The sequence below is a fragment of the Typopeltis vanoorti genome, chromosome 2, assembly GCF_054136105.1.
Source record: "Typopeltis vanoorti isolate ZY-2024b chromosome 2, IOZ_Tvanoo_1.0, whole genome shotgun sequence".
Classification (NCBI taxonomy): domain Eukaryota; kingdom Metazoa; phylum Arthropoda; class Arachnida; order Uropygi; family Thelyphonidae; genus Typopeltis; species Typopeltis vanoorti.
This window is the reverse complement of record NC_143550.1, coordinates 130,571,952-130,590,301: the sequence shown is the minus strand read 5'-3', so window position 1 is coordinate 130,590,301 and position 18,350 is coordinate 130,571,952. Positions and strand designations below refer to the sequence as shown.

General features: G+C 35.2%; 1 protein-coding gene across 1 annotated transcript in view; it reads left to right on the top strand.

Annotated features, from left to right (window-relative positions):
- LOC150109432 (uncharacterized) overlaps positions 1-16,336 on the top strand; it is a 334,156-nt gene extending 317,820 nt beyond the window's left edge. The window contains exons 11-13 of the mRNA XM_090408164.1: positions 910-1,082; positions 3,436-3,646; positions 16,252-16,336. Of these exons, the coding sequence (XP_090264290.1) occupies positions 910-1,082; positions 3,436-3,646; positions 16,252-16,286 (419 nt within the window). The 3' untranslated portion in view covers positions 16,287-16,336. The remainder of the gene's footprint in view (positions 1-909; positions 1,083-3,435; positions 3,647-16,251) is intronic.
- The last annotated feature ends 2,014 nt before the right edge of the window (positions 16,337-18,350 follow it).

Below are 18,350 nucleotides of genomic sequence, written 5' to 3'. Positions count from 1 at the left end.
AATTGCAATGTCCAAAAATTGTAAATCCATTCCTTTAATTACAATTAAAGGAATGGATTTTATTTTTAAGTAATTTTGAATTATACTAAACTGTATAATTTTATCAATAATAAACAATATTTTTTCATGTTTAATTTTTTTAAAAATTTTTTACCATAATTTTGATATTTTATCAGTGTGTATGTATATTTTGAAAGTTGCAGCACCCCCACGATTTCAAGCCACGAGTCGCCACTGCATGTAACTCTCTAAAAGTGTAAAATTTGTTGAACCATGGAATATTGTTCTTACAGTTGGGCCATTGTCCCTTAAGAATTCCCCAAAAATTCTTGCCTCAGTATACAAAAGAGGAAATATGACCGATCAGTGTCCCATTTCTCACTGATCATGTCACGTGAACTTTCTACAAATGTTTCTATGGTTATTTGTTATCAGAATTGTCATTATTATTCCTTTCAATGCTTCTAAATCTGTTTGGATATACTATATATAGCTGATCCTTCGCAACTTCAAACTCACACAACAAATTTTCTTCCTCTTTATTCATATTCTTTGTTATTACTATTCTTTGAAACAGTCTCTTTTCCTATGTATTTTCTAAAGAGTAGAACTGCAGGTCTTTCTATCCAATGTTAATCAGTTTTTTTTCTTTCTCCTCAGCTTTCTACTCATGCATGGTACTAGTATTCTATAGGTGAACATATGTGGGATCGCCATTTCATTTGCTATTCTCAGAGCAAATATTTACATGCACATTTTATGGATAGGAAATTTAAGAGCATTATTTATTTATTTATTTTTTTTAGAAAAGAATACCACTTATATAAATAATAAATAAAAATAAATCAGAAAAGAATACTACTTATATAAAATGGAGAACTTTTTATTTCACTCTGCTTTTTTGTTTAGGTTTGTGCATTGGAAATTTACCAGGACACTCAGATGAGGTGTTAGATGTAACTTTTGATATGACTGGCCATTACATTGCTACTGGAAGTTCAGATGGAACTGTTCAAGTATTTGACTCCAGAACTCAAAGGTGCCTTTCTCAGCTGCTTGGTCATAATGGAGAAGTGTCCAAAGTACATATTTTTTTAATTAACTTGCAGACCTATATGAATATCATTTGACTAAATAACTCTTGATTAAGTAGATTGGTATCTTTAATACAAGGAAAACTTTAATCACATAGCCACACAGTTTTTCAAGCATAACAATACTCCACCACCTCTCCCTCCACCATGCACATACACATACTGCTCTAATCTGCATTTATAAGCATAAGGATATTTAAACATTTATCTGAGAATTTCCCACTCATTTTCCCAAGGAATATCTTTCTTCTGATGGAATGTTGTACTCCTTCCTCCCTTTCTTATTAACTTATGTTAATAATCTATTTTCTACAGTAACAGTAAATAGGAAAAAAACTTTTATAATAATTTTTTTAAATAAAATTTTAAGTCCTTTTTTTCTGTTTTTATCATTATTACTACTTTTATCTCAATTTTATTATATATTTTTACTTTAAGCTGTATATAAATCAAATTTGATTTAATATTTAAAGGTAATGTGCTGAGTACCTCCACAGCACAGTCAGTAGCAGTTAATGCCCTTTTGATAGTTCTAATTACACCAAATACTTGTGTAAGGACTTTTTAACTGAAGTGAATTAGCTGGTATTGTATACAGGTGGCAGAATTTACTCTCTTCGCAGAAATAATTTTTTTTCCCTTCTATCACAGTGTTTCCCAAAGTGTGGTATGTGCACCTCCCCCCAAGGGGAAATGTGAAAGGTCTTTAGGGGATATGCAGCACTTTAATTTTAATTACTTAAAAAAAACATATTTATGGCACCATATTATGGAAGATAAGTACATGTCTATTCTAGAATTGATTTTTCAATAATTAAAAAATCTAAAGGAAGTTTTAAAGCCTCTTGGTATGTATCAAATGTTAGGCTGCATTTCATTGATGGCACGATCTCCTTCCAACCACATGGCTTGCATTAAGTTTAAATTGAAACAGTTTGAACTACACAGGCCGGAACTCTCTGCTAAATTTTGTTAAATATCTCCATTAGATCTACTGCATGTATTTGGATATGAATAACTAAATATGTAAATTTCATATGAATTACTAGGCCCCCCCCCGAGTTCTGGACTGGTAGGCTGGTTCTCCTTGAATTCTGATGACTCGAAAGGGGGGAGACCCCCCCCCCCTTCGAGTCGTCACCCGTTTCAACTGAGGATGGATGATGTTTTTGCATCATGCACTTCAGTATTTGGTGGTCCAGCTCTGTAATTTTATGTGGCCTGCCAGGTCATGATTGTGTTGTTGTTCCTAGGCATTTCTACTTCACAATATAATTACTTCAGTTGATGAGGACAGCTGTACCAGGGAAGAAATTTTCTGAATTGAGTTGTTTGAAAGGCAGTATCCTATCATAGTGCCATGTAAAATATCACTGAGCTCTTCAGTTTAGACAGTTTTACTGTTAATGTTAATGTCTTTGAAGACAGGAAGGCTGTGTGATTCCTTTTATATCTGTATGAGACATGGCTGTGATGTTATATAGCCATATCTACTAGCATGAAGGTATGTCCAGATAGTTTTGATCAGATAGTATACCTCAGTTGTTTTTGACACCCTTTGATTGGAAAGACTTGGGTTTGAATCTCATCTAGGACATGAAGAACCTGTATCAGGGCTTTTTCATCTGAAGGAGAATTAGCTGGTGTCATTCAGAGGTGGAAGGGTTTTTTTTCCCCCCAGGAACTTGAGCTTTTCATCCTTCAGAACAAAAGAGATGTGCAATATACAGATATAGGACACTACAGGAATAAGGATTAACCACCATATTCCATCAGATTAGGTTAATCCCACATTATATACATGCATGTATGATGTGAATCTATTGCAAAAGCATTAAACAGGGAGGATCAGTATTGGAAAATGAAACAGAAAAAATTCTCTAGGATTTTAAAATACAAACTGATTGACCTTTGGGCTGAAATAGACTTGACATCACAATTACTGATCATCAAGTTTGGATTATTGACATCACAGTACTCAGTGATAAAAACTTCAGCAAGAAAGAGTGTGAAGAAATTACAACATAATGAAATTTGGCAACTGAAGATGGTTAGTTGTGACTTAAACAGATCAAGATTATATAAATTATTACTGGCACCCTGCAATTTCAAAAAAGCTAACTTATCATTAAACATTAAGGATTTTAAACATGTATAATTTACAAAACATGGCATTGCTTGAAACAGTCCATATTTTATGATGCTTGACTGACTGCTCTTAGATTCTTGGTTAGAATATGAACTGCACTGTGTCACCAATTTCATTCTTGTTTTAGCTGTGTTTCAACTGTGTGAATAAAATATTCTAATATTTCTATTGCAATTTTTTTTTAATTCTCAGGTAGTGTTTAATCCTCAAGGAAGCAAAATATTATCAGTTAGCAGTGATAAAACAGGTCGAATCTGGGATCCTTTCAGTGGCACATGTCTTCAGATTTTGGCAGGACATACAGATGAAATTTTCAGCTGTGCATTTAATTATTCTGGTGATACCATAATTACAGGTGTGTGTGTGTGTGTGTGTGCACACGTGCGTGCGCGCACTGCACAAGGTAATTTTTGACATTTAAATTTATGTTTGTATTTATATTTATATATTATATATAATATAATATATAATATATATAAATATTTATATGTTATCTATTACAAAAAAAAATCTAACAGCTTTTCATTCCTCAAAGAGAGCAGGTTGCAATTTTAGCCCTAACTTTTTTTTGAGGAATTAGCAGGCAGTTGGACTCACTAGGCTTAATACATTCCTGATGTGCTGGATAAAAGGTACTATCCTAAACTTGGATTCATTTTTCATACAGTCAATTTTTCATACTCTTGTTCTACAGTCAATTTTGCTAACTTGTGGGATTATAAACACATAAAATTTTTTTGAGAAAAAAAATCCTACTTATTTATATTTATTTTAATTTAGAAAGCTCCTGAAAGATCTGGGATTGTAGTATATTGTTGTCGTTTTTTTTAGTGTAATTATTATTCTACAGCATTTTATAACATAATTGCAGTAATATTATTGGTTTATTTTTACTACTCTTAAGAATGGTGCCAAAAACTCATCGTAATGGCAGTGGCTAAAGATCAAGTTCTTACTATTGAGGAGAGCGTTTATCCTGATGAACAAAAGTACTGCTGCAGTGATGATGATGATTTATCTGAGGATAAGTTGACATTAGAAATATCTCGATTAAAAGAAATTATTAGAAAAACGACCAGACAATTAGAAAAGGTGGAAAAACATTTGACTAAGCTTAGACACGATAAGAAAAAGGATCATAACAAGAACAGGCAGGAAAGTATTGAAGTTGATAATCATAATATTAATAACAACAAGGTAAGTTAAAATCTAAGAAAAAATAGATGATATGGTATGGTGACTCAATCTTAAAATTTGCACTTGCTGAGGGAGTCACTATTTCTAGTTTCCCAGGGTCAAAAATTAAAAATATGAAATAAAATTGAAAAGCAAAAAAGAAAGGAGATGGTGGTTCTGGTAGGTACTAATAATTTAAGTAGTGACAAATATAGTATGGGAGAAGATATGAAAGGTCTGCTGGAAGAAGCAAGAAAGAAATGTGAGAGAGTAAAAATTGTAGGTTTGCTACCCAGATACGATAGTGCCAAGTTAAGAAGGATGGCGATGATAGCAAATGATTTCATGCACAGGCTGTGTAGAAGAAATGGATGTGTGTTTTTAGAGGTGTGGAGTGAGTTTGATAGCAGAAAAGACTTGTATAAGAAGGATGGCCTGCACTTGAATTTCATTTGGGAGCCTGAAGGAATTACTTTTTGGTATGAGATTCAGAAAGTCAGGGAAACTAGATCATCAAAGGAGGAATGGGAAAAATGTGTGTGAAAGTTCAGTTATGGTATGCAAACATGATAAAGATATGAATGTCTTCAAACATGGTTATGTAGGGCAAAGGGGTAGAAAAATATGTTTTGGGTTTAGACCTTTTAAGTATGTCTGGGGAGGGGAAAAGAGGAAATTCTAGAACAAGACCAAATAGATTGTATATCTAATTATAAGAATAAGCTAGGTGGTAATTTATTATGTCTATACACAAATGCCAGGAGTATTGGAAACAAAGGGATTGAGTTCATTGCTTTATTGAATACAATGTGGCTTAAGATTGTTGGCATTAGTGAAACCTGACTATCATCAGATGGTAAGTGGGATTGAGTGTAATGGGTATACTATTTTTAGGAATGACAGAAGAGATAGGAGAGGAGGAGTACTAATGATATCAGATGACTTAAGTCCAGTTAGAGTAGAAATGCAAGAAAACAATGATGGCAATAATGTCCCATGCAGCAGTAATTTTGAATCTATCTGGTGTGAAGTGGAAGTTAACAGAACAAAATATATGGTGGAGTGTTGCTACAGAGTGCTGTTGTCTCAGTGTACACCCTGCCTCACATTCTGGGTAGTTTAAAACCACTAGAATGCTAAGAATTTGACCTGCTGCACCATTTGTACGTCTATTCAAAGGACTCGAAGGTGTCCATATTTGTGAGTGCACGGTCGGCCTATTAATGCAAACGTGTTGCAATATTTACATGTTGAAAAGTGTCCTCTTCATGAAGCATTACTATATTGTGTTTAATTTTAGGAATCACACAAATCCAGGAAACAATTAGGGGAGTCTTTAACAGGAATAAATACAAAAAGTATAATATCAGCAATACTGCTATTCTGTGGATGTGCACCACACACTTAGCACACCCTAAATATATGCCCCTGATATATATAGGGTGTCTCGAAAAAATGTATACACACTTCAACAGCTGATAACTCACTTAATTTTCGTTATTTTGCAGTTTTAATGGATTTGAAATAATGGCTGAAACCAGACTAAGCTTTGAGGAAAGAAAATTTATCCTAGAATACTACTGGAAGTATGAAAACATAGTGGAAGTGCAAAGACAATTTAGAAGAGAATTTCAATGAGATCCACCTACGAGATTTACTATCACTCAAATTAGAGATAAATTTGAAGAAGATGGAACTATTCAGAATATCCATAAGCAACGTTCAGGAAGACCACGAACAGCTACGAGGCCCGCAACAGAGGAAAGGTTGATTAAAACGTATCATCAAAGTTCAAGAAAATCTGTATGACAAGCATCTTGTGAGATAGGAGTATCAAAATCAAGTGTCCATCACATGTTGAAGCACAGTCATTGGAAAAGTTACATTCCAAGAAGAACACATGCTCTCAACGATGATCCGATTAGGAGAATGCAGTTTTGCGAGTGGTACTTGGAAACCATCGAGATATGAGGGTCTATCTTGATGAGACTCTACCCAACAGATGGATTGATAGAAGAGGTTCTGTAGAATTCCCCCTTCTCCTCGTTCACCAGATCTCATGCTAATGGACTTCTTCTTATGGGGATTTATCAAGGGTAAAGTTTACACTTCAAAACTGGCAACAGTCGACGACTTGAAAGCAGCAATTGAAAGAGAAGTTACAAGATGAAATGATTCTCAGTGTTTGCAACTCCATTGCTGCACGCTATCAGCAGTGCCTGGACCAGGACGGTCATCAGTTTGAATACAGATGTTGAGGGATGAAAAGTACATTTATGTAGTGTACTTGACAATGTGAAAGGTATCAGTACTATAATAAATACTAACTTTATGATCATTCAAAGTGTGTATAAATTTTTTTGAGACACCCTGTATTTTTATATATATATACTTTGATGCAAAGGATTTACTTGGCTGTATGACATGATTAAAAAATTTAATGACTAGAAGTCGAGAGATACCAAAATAGAAAAAATAATATTTATTATTTGAGTGCACACACACACAACTAGTATTTCTATGGAAAACTTGTGTGTTCTTTACATGTGAATCTTTAACATACATCTTTATGTTGGAACATGGTATAAGCAGTGAATATTTCACTTCCTGAACAAAAATCCATCATGAAGTCTTCTAAGAAGATGAAACCAGTTGAATGCCCAAATAATAAACAGTATTTTTTCTATTTTGGTAGTTCTCAGCTTCTAGTCTGTAAATTTGTTAATCATGTATATATATATATATATACATATGTTAAAGATACCAAGCAATTTTATAAACTTGGTATATATATATATATATATATATATATATATATATATATTTGAGAGGAGACCTCACATAGCCTTTAAAGGAATGCGGAGAACCGACCAGGGCTTCTGACCTAATGTCCAATCCTCACCTTCTCGTGGTGCACCCTGTTGGGTATCTACCTGGATACTGAATGAATGAGGATGGACTGGCAATTTGGGATTTAGCCGACCAAACTGTATTCTTATTGGCTTAAACGAATATACAAAATGATGGTACAACATGACAAAATTTCATGCCGGCTGGGGCATCGCCCTGTTAAACAAAGCCCCCGTTGTTCATGCCACCAATGTGACAGCCCATGATGATGTATCTCTCAAAGTCACTGAGTTCATGTCGTGTTGCCATACCACCTGTATTCAACTGCTACGATGAAATACTGCCTACTATCTGTACACCAGTTTTTATGTTATTAACAAACCTGGAATGTTCCATATCTTCAAATAACAGGGATGCCAGGACAATTATTGGTAGATAGTGTACATGCTCTGATATATACTTGGCATAGTTTATATGTGGATAGAATTAACTTCCCTATCACAACGAGCCTTACATGTTAAGAGGAAGAAGTGGTAGGGTTGCAGATTCCCTTTCCACACAGATTTAGTAGAACAGTTACAAAATATCCATGCCAGGATTCTGACCTGCATCCCCTTAGCTTTGAGAACAGATATGCTAACCACTTGGCCAACCAGGCTGGTGAAAGAGGCAGTGATAACCATAATTCTAAAGAAAGGCAACCTCACTTAATGTGAAAATTGGAGGGAATCAGTCTGCTGTCAGTACTTGAAAATTCTTTTGTACAAGTCTGATAAAGAATTAAAAATGAAACAGAAAACATTTTCTGATTATTATTATTAACACGACATCTCCATGAAGTCAAAAGCATTATCTTTAAGATGGTCATTGGAATAATTGAGACAGTTTTCAAAGACACATGAGAGATTTCCAAATATCATGATGAATAAGAGGCCATGGTTCCTGTTCAAGGTACCGTGTGAGCTTATGACCTCTGAGAATTCCTTAAACATGCTTGCAATAAGAATGTTATCCAGGTAAGGAATTGAAGCAGAAGACTAATCCATTTAACAATGTTCTGAGAAAAGAAGTCATTTTGAAGGAGCTAATGGAAAAGAAGTTACGCTCATCTTTATTTATAACACTATTGTAAAGTCCACAATTTCTATAATGAATGCTGATCACCGTGTAACACTAAAAGTAAGCTCATCTTTCTTTTTTGTTTCATCTTTAACTATTCATGGTTCTTCAAGGTTGTGATACCTCTCAGGTATCGCAACCTTGAAGTTTTTCTTGAGGACAATGAAAGGAACTGGCATGAAGATATTAAACTTGTCAAGAAAGTATATTCTTTTTTTATCCTTCATCCAAGTGTAAGCACATGAAGTATCTTCATGACTAGGCTACTTGTATATAGAGGTTACATCAATTGCCTTAGTAGAGCTTCCATAGCTCAGTTGGCACAACAAAACCCTTTGGTCAGAAAGATCTGGGTTTGATTCCTGTCTATGACATGAGAAACATTGATCTGGTCTCTTTCAACTTAAGGTGAGTTAGCTGGTCTCTTATGGAGCTAGAGGATTTTTTCCATGGGAAACTCAGGTTTTTTGTCCCTCAGAACAGGCAAAGCTGTCCTGTGAACACACACATGGATTTACATTCATAATATATATATATATATATATATATATATATACATACACCTAATCCCTCATCAGGAGGGCGCAACCTGCCTCCCCCCCCTTCCCAAAGAGATGGAGAAAAGCAAGGGGGAACCCCATACAAATAAATAAATAAATTGCCTTACTATTATATAATGCATCCTTTAGAACATGTATAATGCTCTGCATTATGGAAAAGACCACTACCCAGACCAGTTTCAACCTTTAGCCCAGTTGTGAAAATACTTCACATGCAAACTTGGTTTGCTTACACTTAGATTAAAAACAGAGATTTTTGATACAGAATGTTAGCCTACTAGTTTCGCCACCTGACTGGTGGCTTCATCTGGGTAAGAGAACTCTATACAAAACAGCTTAACCTCCCTACCGGCGAGGTGGATGAAATAATTAGACCAAATTGCACTTTTTATCCATGTTATTCAATAGGTGTTACAGAATCGTATCTAGATTTAGCTGGACGTCATGGCTGGTTGGGGTGTTAAAGAACAAAAACAGGCTTAAATTACAACTACTACATAACCAAAGGATGAAAAAAATATCAAATTCTGGATTACTTCAACCTTCATATCTTTTTTAGGCCTGGCTCCTACTGATGACATTTTAATAATGTTCATTTTTGGGCTCGATTCTGGGGATTACTAATTCTGCTTGGTGGTAAGTTTATGCTTGTCACTGAGTAGAGTCACCAATAACAGTTTGATCAGTTTAGGAGTGATCTTTTTGGGTCACTCAGAATTTTTTTGAAAGCGGTAATGCCACACCTTAATAGTACCTTAATAAAGGTCAAAACTAGTCTGAGTAATGGCCCTTTCCATAATGATATGCATTTTGGGAAGGGCCACTACCCATTAGGCAGTTGACATGAAGTCATTAGCCTTGATACACAAGTAGCCTAGTCATGAAGATACTTTATTATTATTATTATTATTATTATTATGTGTAACTCCATGGAGTCCTTACATTCATTGAGGTAAGCAAGAAATATCATGCCAAGTATTATCCAATATTTGTGCAGTATCTATTGTACTTTGCTTTGAACTCATTCATAGTCATGCCACCCTATTCCACTCTTTCACCACTCTCCAAGCAAAAAATCTAGTCCGGTAACCCCTGCTAACTACACTCTTGCTCAGTTTCCAAGGATGGCCTCTAGTTCTCCCATCATCAGCAGGAAAATTTTACTCTGTATTAATCTTGTAAAAACCCTGCAGTGTTTTCTATGTATCAATCATATCACAACTTTTCTGCCTATCACCCAATTTCTATAACCCACAAATCGTCAACCTGTCTTCATAAGATTCATTCTGTAGACCTAATACAACCTTGGTCGCTTTCCTCTGGATCCTCTCCACATCTTCCTCATCCCCCGAAATCCAGGTGATGATCTGTCCAGAGTAGTCAAGATGGGGGGGGGGGGAGTCTTACTATGTCTCTATAAAGAGGTATAATAACCTGATTGTCTCTGCTCATCAGGGTATTCTTCATTAACCAAGTAATCTGATGAGCTGCTTTAGCTACTTTTGCAATATGACCTCTAAACTTTAATTCGCTATCCACTAATACTCCCAAATTCCTGGCTTCATCAGTTTCCTGAAGTACAGTTCCATCAGTGTGGTACACAGGTTGTAATCTTTTCACCCCACAGAGAGCAGTAACCCCACACCTTAACAGTACCTTAATAAAGGTCACTTTCTTAAGGTACTACCAGTCTGAGTAGTTACCCTTGGAATACAGTACATTGATAGTACTTGGAATACAGTACTATCAATGTGATACACAGCTTGTAATTTGTTTATACCAAATGCATAACTTTGCATTTTGCCACATTGAATTGATACCCATTATATTTTGCCCATACTGACAGCCTATTTAAATCATCGTGCAAGCCCTTCAACATTGCCTTTGTTAACTCTACCAAAGTGTGCATCATCATCAAACAACTGAAAACTTCCTTTCAAGTTATTTCATGTATCATTTATGTACAAATTAAACAGCAATGGCCCAGCACTGAATTTTGTGGCACACCACTAGTTACCTGTTTTAGCCTCGATTCTGCTGCTCCATATACCACTTTTTGATATTTGTCCAGCAGCCACCCTCTTATCCACTTAACCAGCGCATTATATATATATATATATATATATATATATATATATATATGACAGAATGATCATTGACTCGGTTAGCATACATAGTTTTATGAAAAAAAATTGAATGACTAGAACCGAGATTTAATTAAAAAAGGTTTTAATATAAACACACTACTAGTTTCGGCCTACAACAGCCTTCTTCAGGTGACATTATAAAAGAAAAAACACTAAGCATTGAGGGTTAAAAGACTATGAATAACATAGACAGTCTTTATACATAATTAGCATGAAAACGTTGTAGTTGTATTTGAAGCTGTTCTTTCATTTGTTGCATTGTTGGGAGAGTGCGTGCTTGCTGCACCACGTGAACGCCAGTACATGATTACAGCTGAATGACTATCTGGGAGGTTGTAGCTTAAGTTGTTATTTAGATGAACAGGATTGAAGATGATTTCTCTCGATTCCACAATTTTTCTCTCTATTTCGTCACTGCAACGGAAGATGTTTGTAGATTTTTCCCAGCAGACTTTGTGACTTTGGTTATCATCATTAGGATTAGCCGAGAAAAGGATATGACTTGATAATGCACTTGCTCGCTGTCTCTTGTAAGTAATGTCTCTCATGTGTTCTTCCATACGCATTTCGACAGATTTGTCTGTCTGCCGAAATAAGGAATATCGCAGTCACATAATATTTTATATACGCCAGGGTATTTGAGTTGATGATGACAAGGTTTTGGGTGGCTAATTAAGGAACGGATCTTTGGAAGTGGAGTGAACAAGGTTCTGATATTGTATTTCTTTAGAACTTTTGCTAATTTATGTGAAACAGTACTTATGTAAGGAATAGATATATTGCTTTTGAATCTATTTGTTTCTTCTGGGTGATGTCTAGGAGGATTAAGAAGGAATCATTTTCATTAAACCATTTCAAGAAAATCATTAACAAATTCCTTCTTAATCCTCCTAGACATCACCCAGAAGAAACAAATAGATTCAAAAGCAATATATCTATTCCTTACATAAGTACTGTTTCACATAAATTAGCAAAAGTTCTAAAGAAATACAATATCAGAACCTTGTTCACTCCACTTCCAAAGATCCGTTCCTTAATTAGCCACCCAAAACCTTGTCATCATCAACTCAAATACCCTGGCGTATATAAAATATTATGTGACTGCGATATTCCTTATTTCGGCAGACAGACAAATCTGTCGAAATGCGTATGGAAGAACACATGAGAGACATTACTTACAAGAGACAGCGAGCAAGTGCATTATCAAGTCATATCCTTTTCTCGGCTAATCCTAATGATGATAACCAAAGTCACAAAGTCTGCTGGGAAAAATCTACAAACATCTTCCGTTGCAGTGACGAAATAGAGAGAAAAATTGTGGAATCGAGAGAAATCATCTTCAATCCTGTTCGTCTAAATAACAACTTAAGCTACAACCTCCCAGATAGTCATTCAGCTGTAATCATGTACTGGCGTTCACGTGATGCAGCAAGCATGCACTCTCCCAACAATGCACAAATGAAAGAACAGCTTCAAATACAACTACAACATTTTCATGCTAATTATGTATAAAGACTGTCTATGTTATTCATAGTCTTTTAACCCTCAATGTTTAGTGTTTTTTCTTTTATAATGTCACCTGAAGAAGGCTGTTACAGGCCGAAACTAGTAGTGTGTTTATATTAAAACCTTTTTAATTAAATCTCGGTTCTAGTCATTCAATTTTTTTTCATAAAATATATATATATATATATATCCCCATTTGTTCTAATTTGCATAACCGAGTGCCATGTGGTATTCTGTCAAATGGCTTTGCAAATCCAGCAGAATCGTTGTATAGCCATTTCCTTTATTGGAAACTTCTGGTCTCTGGACCTTCTGGAGAGGGTCCAGAGACGAGTGACCAAGATGATAGCAGGTCTGTGGAATGAACCTTATGAGAATAGGTTGAAGATTTGTGGGTTGCAGAAATTGGACGATAGGCGAAGGAGGGGTGATATGATTGAGACATTCAAATTACTGAAGGGTTTTTATAAGATTGATCCAGAAGATATTTTTGAAAATATGACTGGTGGTGGGAGGACTAGGGGCCATGCATGGAAGCTGGGCAAGAGCATGGTTGACAAGGGTGTTAGAGCTAGGTTCTTTACTTGGAGAGTGGTAAATGAGTGGAATAAGCTTCCAGAGTCTGTTGTGGGTGCTACGACTGTGAATGAGTTCAAGGCAAGGTATGATAGATACTGTGTGAATGTTGAATAGTTGTTCTTGACATGATGTTAGGGCCTCCCTCGATGAGTCTGTCGACTCCTTGGAGTTTCCCGGAACAATAATAATAATAATAATAATAATAATAAAAAATTTATCCAACTCTGCTGTTACTCTATTATAAAAAGTTAGTAAATTACTAAGGCATGACTGACCCTTCACAAAGTGATGTTGTCCCTCATACAGTATCATATTTTTATTCATCCATTCTTGAATTCTCTTTTTGACTAATTTTTCCAGTACTTTTACCACCACACCTGAGATACTGATTGCTCTATAATTTGCTACTGCAGTCTTAGAACCTCCCTTATGCAAGGGTATTATTTTGTCCTCTTACTGCTCCTTTGTAATTCTACCAGAGCTGAGACTTAAATTAAAGAGCTTAGTCAGAGGCATTGCCAGTTCCCTTGCACATTTTTGCAAAACCCGAGTTGATATCCCATCTAATCTTACAGCTGTATTTACATTGAGATTCTGCAATATCCTAAGAACCTCCAATTCATCCACCTCTTTTCCCACATTAGTATCTGTCACATACGTCAGAACAGCAACCTCACTAGGATGATATACCCTTTTAAAGTGGTCACTCAGTAACTCAACTATTTTATCTGCTTCTGTCACCCCATGACCATCATCACTCCTTAAGGTTAATCTTCCATATTCATTCTTCCTCATACTTGCCACATAACAAAAGAACTTTTTTTTTTTTTGATTACAACTAATTTAAAAATGGAAGTTTATTATCCTTCTCAATATCTAGAGGAAATTTAATTTTAGGGTAACAGTTTTGAAGGAAACTAACATATAAATAATAAATGATTTTTTTTTTATTGGAATATGGTCCAATTTTGTGATTGCTTTTTTTTATCAATAAACCCTCCGATAGTTATTTCATCATGTGTAGCGACATTGCCAGGATGGAAAATCTAATCCAATTGTTTGGCAAAAGTTCAGTTCTCTTCTTATGAATATCTTCATCCAATCTTGCCCATACTTTTATATAACAATATTGGTTCACTGTTTGTTTTTGTTTAATGAGCTCAAAGTGAATTATGCCCTTATGATGATGGTAAAAAAAAAAAAAGCATTACCTTGGTTTGTGATCAATCATAACATTGTGCCTCTTTTATAATAAATTTAGTTTAATCCTTTATCCAAGTGTAAGTAAACTTTGTTTGCTTACACTTGGATTTCTTCAGGACTGAGGCAGCTCATGGTAAAGGTGGACTAAGCTCTCATCACTTGTCTTAGTATCTCCCATAATGCAAAGCACATCTCTTTGCAGACATGTATAATGGCTCCCACTGACGAGACCTCAATAAAGGTCAAAACCGGTCTGGGTAGCGGCCCATCCCTTAATGCATAGCATTATGGGAGATACTAAGACAAGGAGAGATGAGAGCTTGGTCCACCTTTACCACGAGTTGCCTCAGTCCTGATGATACTTCAGGTGCAAACTTTGTTTATTTACATGTGGATAAAGGATTAAACTAAATTTATTATCGTCTAACCAAGTGGGAAAAAACTTCCATCTTTCTGTAATCCAGAGTAATTTAATAATAAGGTGAGACACTTTTTGGCAACTAGTATAGGTAAATATGATTTCTCCATTACTTCCACCTCAGGGTCTGACTCCCACTGATTACTTTTGTGTAGAAGTGGTCACTTTCCTTGAGGTATGAGAGGCTCTGCTTGGGGTAGGTCTTTGCCTGTCTCTGAGTGGGGCTACTGCTGAGATTATGGCTCTGTCTGGTGGGGTGAGCCTGCCACTGGGTAGAGCCTAAACTGAGAAGTTCTTCTTGGTGCCGGGGTGAGCCTGTCACTGAGTGGAACAACGCTGAGTTGGACGATCCTTCGGTCACTCATAGAGAGTGGTCTGAGGGGAGGGATCGGCTAATTTTTAGAGAGATCTTTACTTATATTCAACTGCTGGCTTGATTGTTTTGATACTATTCAAGACAATAGTACAAATGTGTCCAAGGTTGCATGTTCTGCTTCACTTGCCATATAAAAATTTCCTAAGTGTTACTTATATTTATTTAAATGGTTCAGTGAAATAAATATAAATAATATAAACCACAGCAGAATATTTTTCTGCGATTCTGTTTTTTAGTTGTCTGATATAGTTTATAATAAACTTTCATATATATATATATATATATATATATATGTAGAAAGTTTTTTACCTTGGGTATAATATATGTTAAAGATGCCAAGCTATTTTAAACCTTGTTTTACTCCATTTCCCAAGTAAGCAAACAGACAAATAAGTCACGTTTGCGCCTGCACATAGTGCAAGTCTAGGGGTGATCCACAAAGTAGTGCATGTCTAGGCAACTCATGGTAAAGGTGGAATAAGCTCTGATCACTATTCTTAATATTTACCTTTAATGCAAAGCCCATCTCCTTGAGGAGATGTATGATACTATGCATTAAAGGCAAGGGGCCACTACCCAGACCGGTTTCGACCTTTATTGAGGTCTCATCAGTGGGAGCCAAGCTTAGAAATACCAAGGTTAAGTAATACAGAGCTTATAAGTATTTTACCAACACAAGTTACCATAAGGTGCTTTGACCTTATTAAATAAAAATCTCAGGATGAGAGATAGACGTAGAAAGATGTAAACTTGCACTACTTTGTGGGTCACCTAGACTTGCACTATGTGCAGGCGCATATTTGTCTGTTTACTTATTTGGGAAATGTAGTAAAACCAGGTTTAAAATAGTTTGGCATCTTTTACATATACATACATACATATATATATATATATATGTATATATGTATATATACTGTATATATTAAAACACACATATACATTCAGTTTTTTTTATTTTTTTTATGTGTTCTAAAATAAGTTTTAAGACAAAATTTCTACTTCATTGTAAAATTATTTTTCAGATTAGATTCCAAATATCTTGTACAAATTGTAATATGTTTTATATTGTTACAGGTAGCAAAGACAATACATGCTGTGTTTGGAAGTGAAAATAATGTAATTTTTATGCATGGGAATTTTTTAATACATAGCAGGTTTTATTTTAGAAATGGTTTGTTTTTATAAAGTCAAGAATAAATTGACAGCATTTCTGAATATGTAACAGTGGTTATTTGAAAACATGACAACAGTTATATTGAACATGAATCAATATTAATATCCACTCTCAAAAAATTTTATTTATTATAAAAGGATTGTGCATTCAGCTGCAATCTAGAGACACAGTTGCTCTGAACATTTCAGCCTCCTTGTTGGGTATGTCTTCAGGAGTATATATATACTTGCAGTTTACTGGTCACAATATTTTAAGCTTGTGTGACTGTGTGTACGTATATAAATAAATATATATATATATATATATATCCTATCCTATTTCTTCAGCCATACGGATGGTGGGGATTGTTATATGCTACCATACTAAGTAGATGGCTATGAGCAAGGTGGTTTAGCGTTGCCTTCCTTGCTGTAGTATATTTTATGACTGTAGCTGTGTGTGTTCATGGGACAAGTTTGCCTGTTTTGAGTGATGAAAATCCCAAGTTACTGGGGTGGGGAGTAGAAAGACCCTCCACCTCCATACGAGACCAGTTAACTAACCTTAAGTCGAAAGAGACCAGATAAAGAATTCCTCACGGGAATCGAACCCATGTCTTTCCGACTAAAGGGCTTCGTCTGTACTGACTGAGCTATGGAGGCTCCATATACACACACACAATATTTATTTTTGCAATATACAGTATTTATTTACTATATATATATATATATACACACACACAGTCATGCCAGCTTAAAACATTAAGTTTCTATGGTTAATCAAGAATTCTTTTGATTAACCATAGAATGTCCACTGTTTCCTTCTGAGTTACAAAAAATAAAATAAATTAAAATAAATATAAATAAATAATAAAATTACTTAAATATAAAGAGCTAATAAGCTTCATTTCGGCAACAAAAACATTATTTAAATTAAGGGGATATTAAATCCCACATTGTTTTAAAACCGAATAAGAAACTCAAAGATTGGATTCAGAGAGTTTCTTGCCGAGTATAGTATAGTAAACTATAAAGTATCGGCGATCACTAAGCGTCCGCTAAATGCATGTGACCCTAGCACGCAGTGCAATACTGGAAATCTCGCAATTTCACTACGTGCTAGGGTCACTTGCATTTAGCGGACGCTTAGTGATCGCCGATACTTTATAGTTTACTATACTATACTCGGCAAGAAACTCTCTGAATCCAATCTTTGAGTTTGTTATTCGGTTTTAAAACAATGTGGGATTTAATATCCCCTTAATTTAAATAATAAAATAAAACTAAAATAATTTCAAATCATCAATATCTTGAAGAATTTCCCCGATGTCGGAAATGTAGGAATGAGGAAATGGAAGAAAGGACCATCAGAATAAGAGGTATTCATAGTGAAGATTTACTGAACATTAGGAAAGTAACATTCGACATTTCGACCTCTGTATTGAGGTCATCATCAGGAAAAATACATATGTATAAGATCCAAACTACATGACAGTACACTATACAAAGGTAAAATGAATCTAGGTGCTTGTTTAATCTTTTAACCTAGCCTGCCCTCTCGTGGAAAAAAAAAAAAATGAAATAAAAGAAAAAAATAAAAATAAATAAATTAAATTAAATTAAAAACGGAACTACATTAAACATTTCTTCTGGGCTTGTTCTGGTTGTAAGGGTTGCAGATGGGTCCTCCACATTCTTGGAATGATTAATCCATCATTTTTGTTCAGGTTTGGATAATGTTTCAGCATTTCACGAGCTTTGAATTTTCTCTCAAACCAGGTTTTGGTGCGGTGTAGGGACTTAGTGCCTTTCCAGTGGATTCTGTGGCATGTTTGGAGTGCATGGTCTGATAGGCCTGTTTTTCCATAGTGGAGGTATTTAATGTGTCGTTTGTGTTCGTCTTTTCTGATTGGGATAGTGTGTCCTGTTTCTCCTATGTAAGGTTGCAGGTACATTGAATTTTGTAAACCCCCCTGGGTGGGCCAGGTGTGGAAGAGGATTTTGGAAGAGCTAAGTAAATT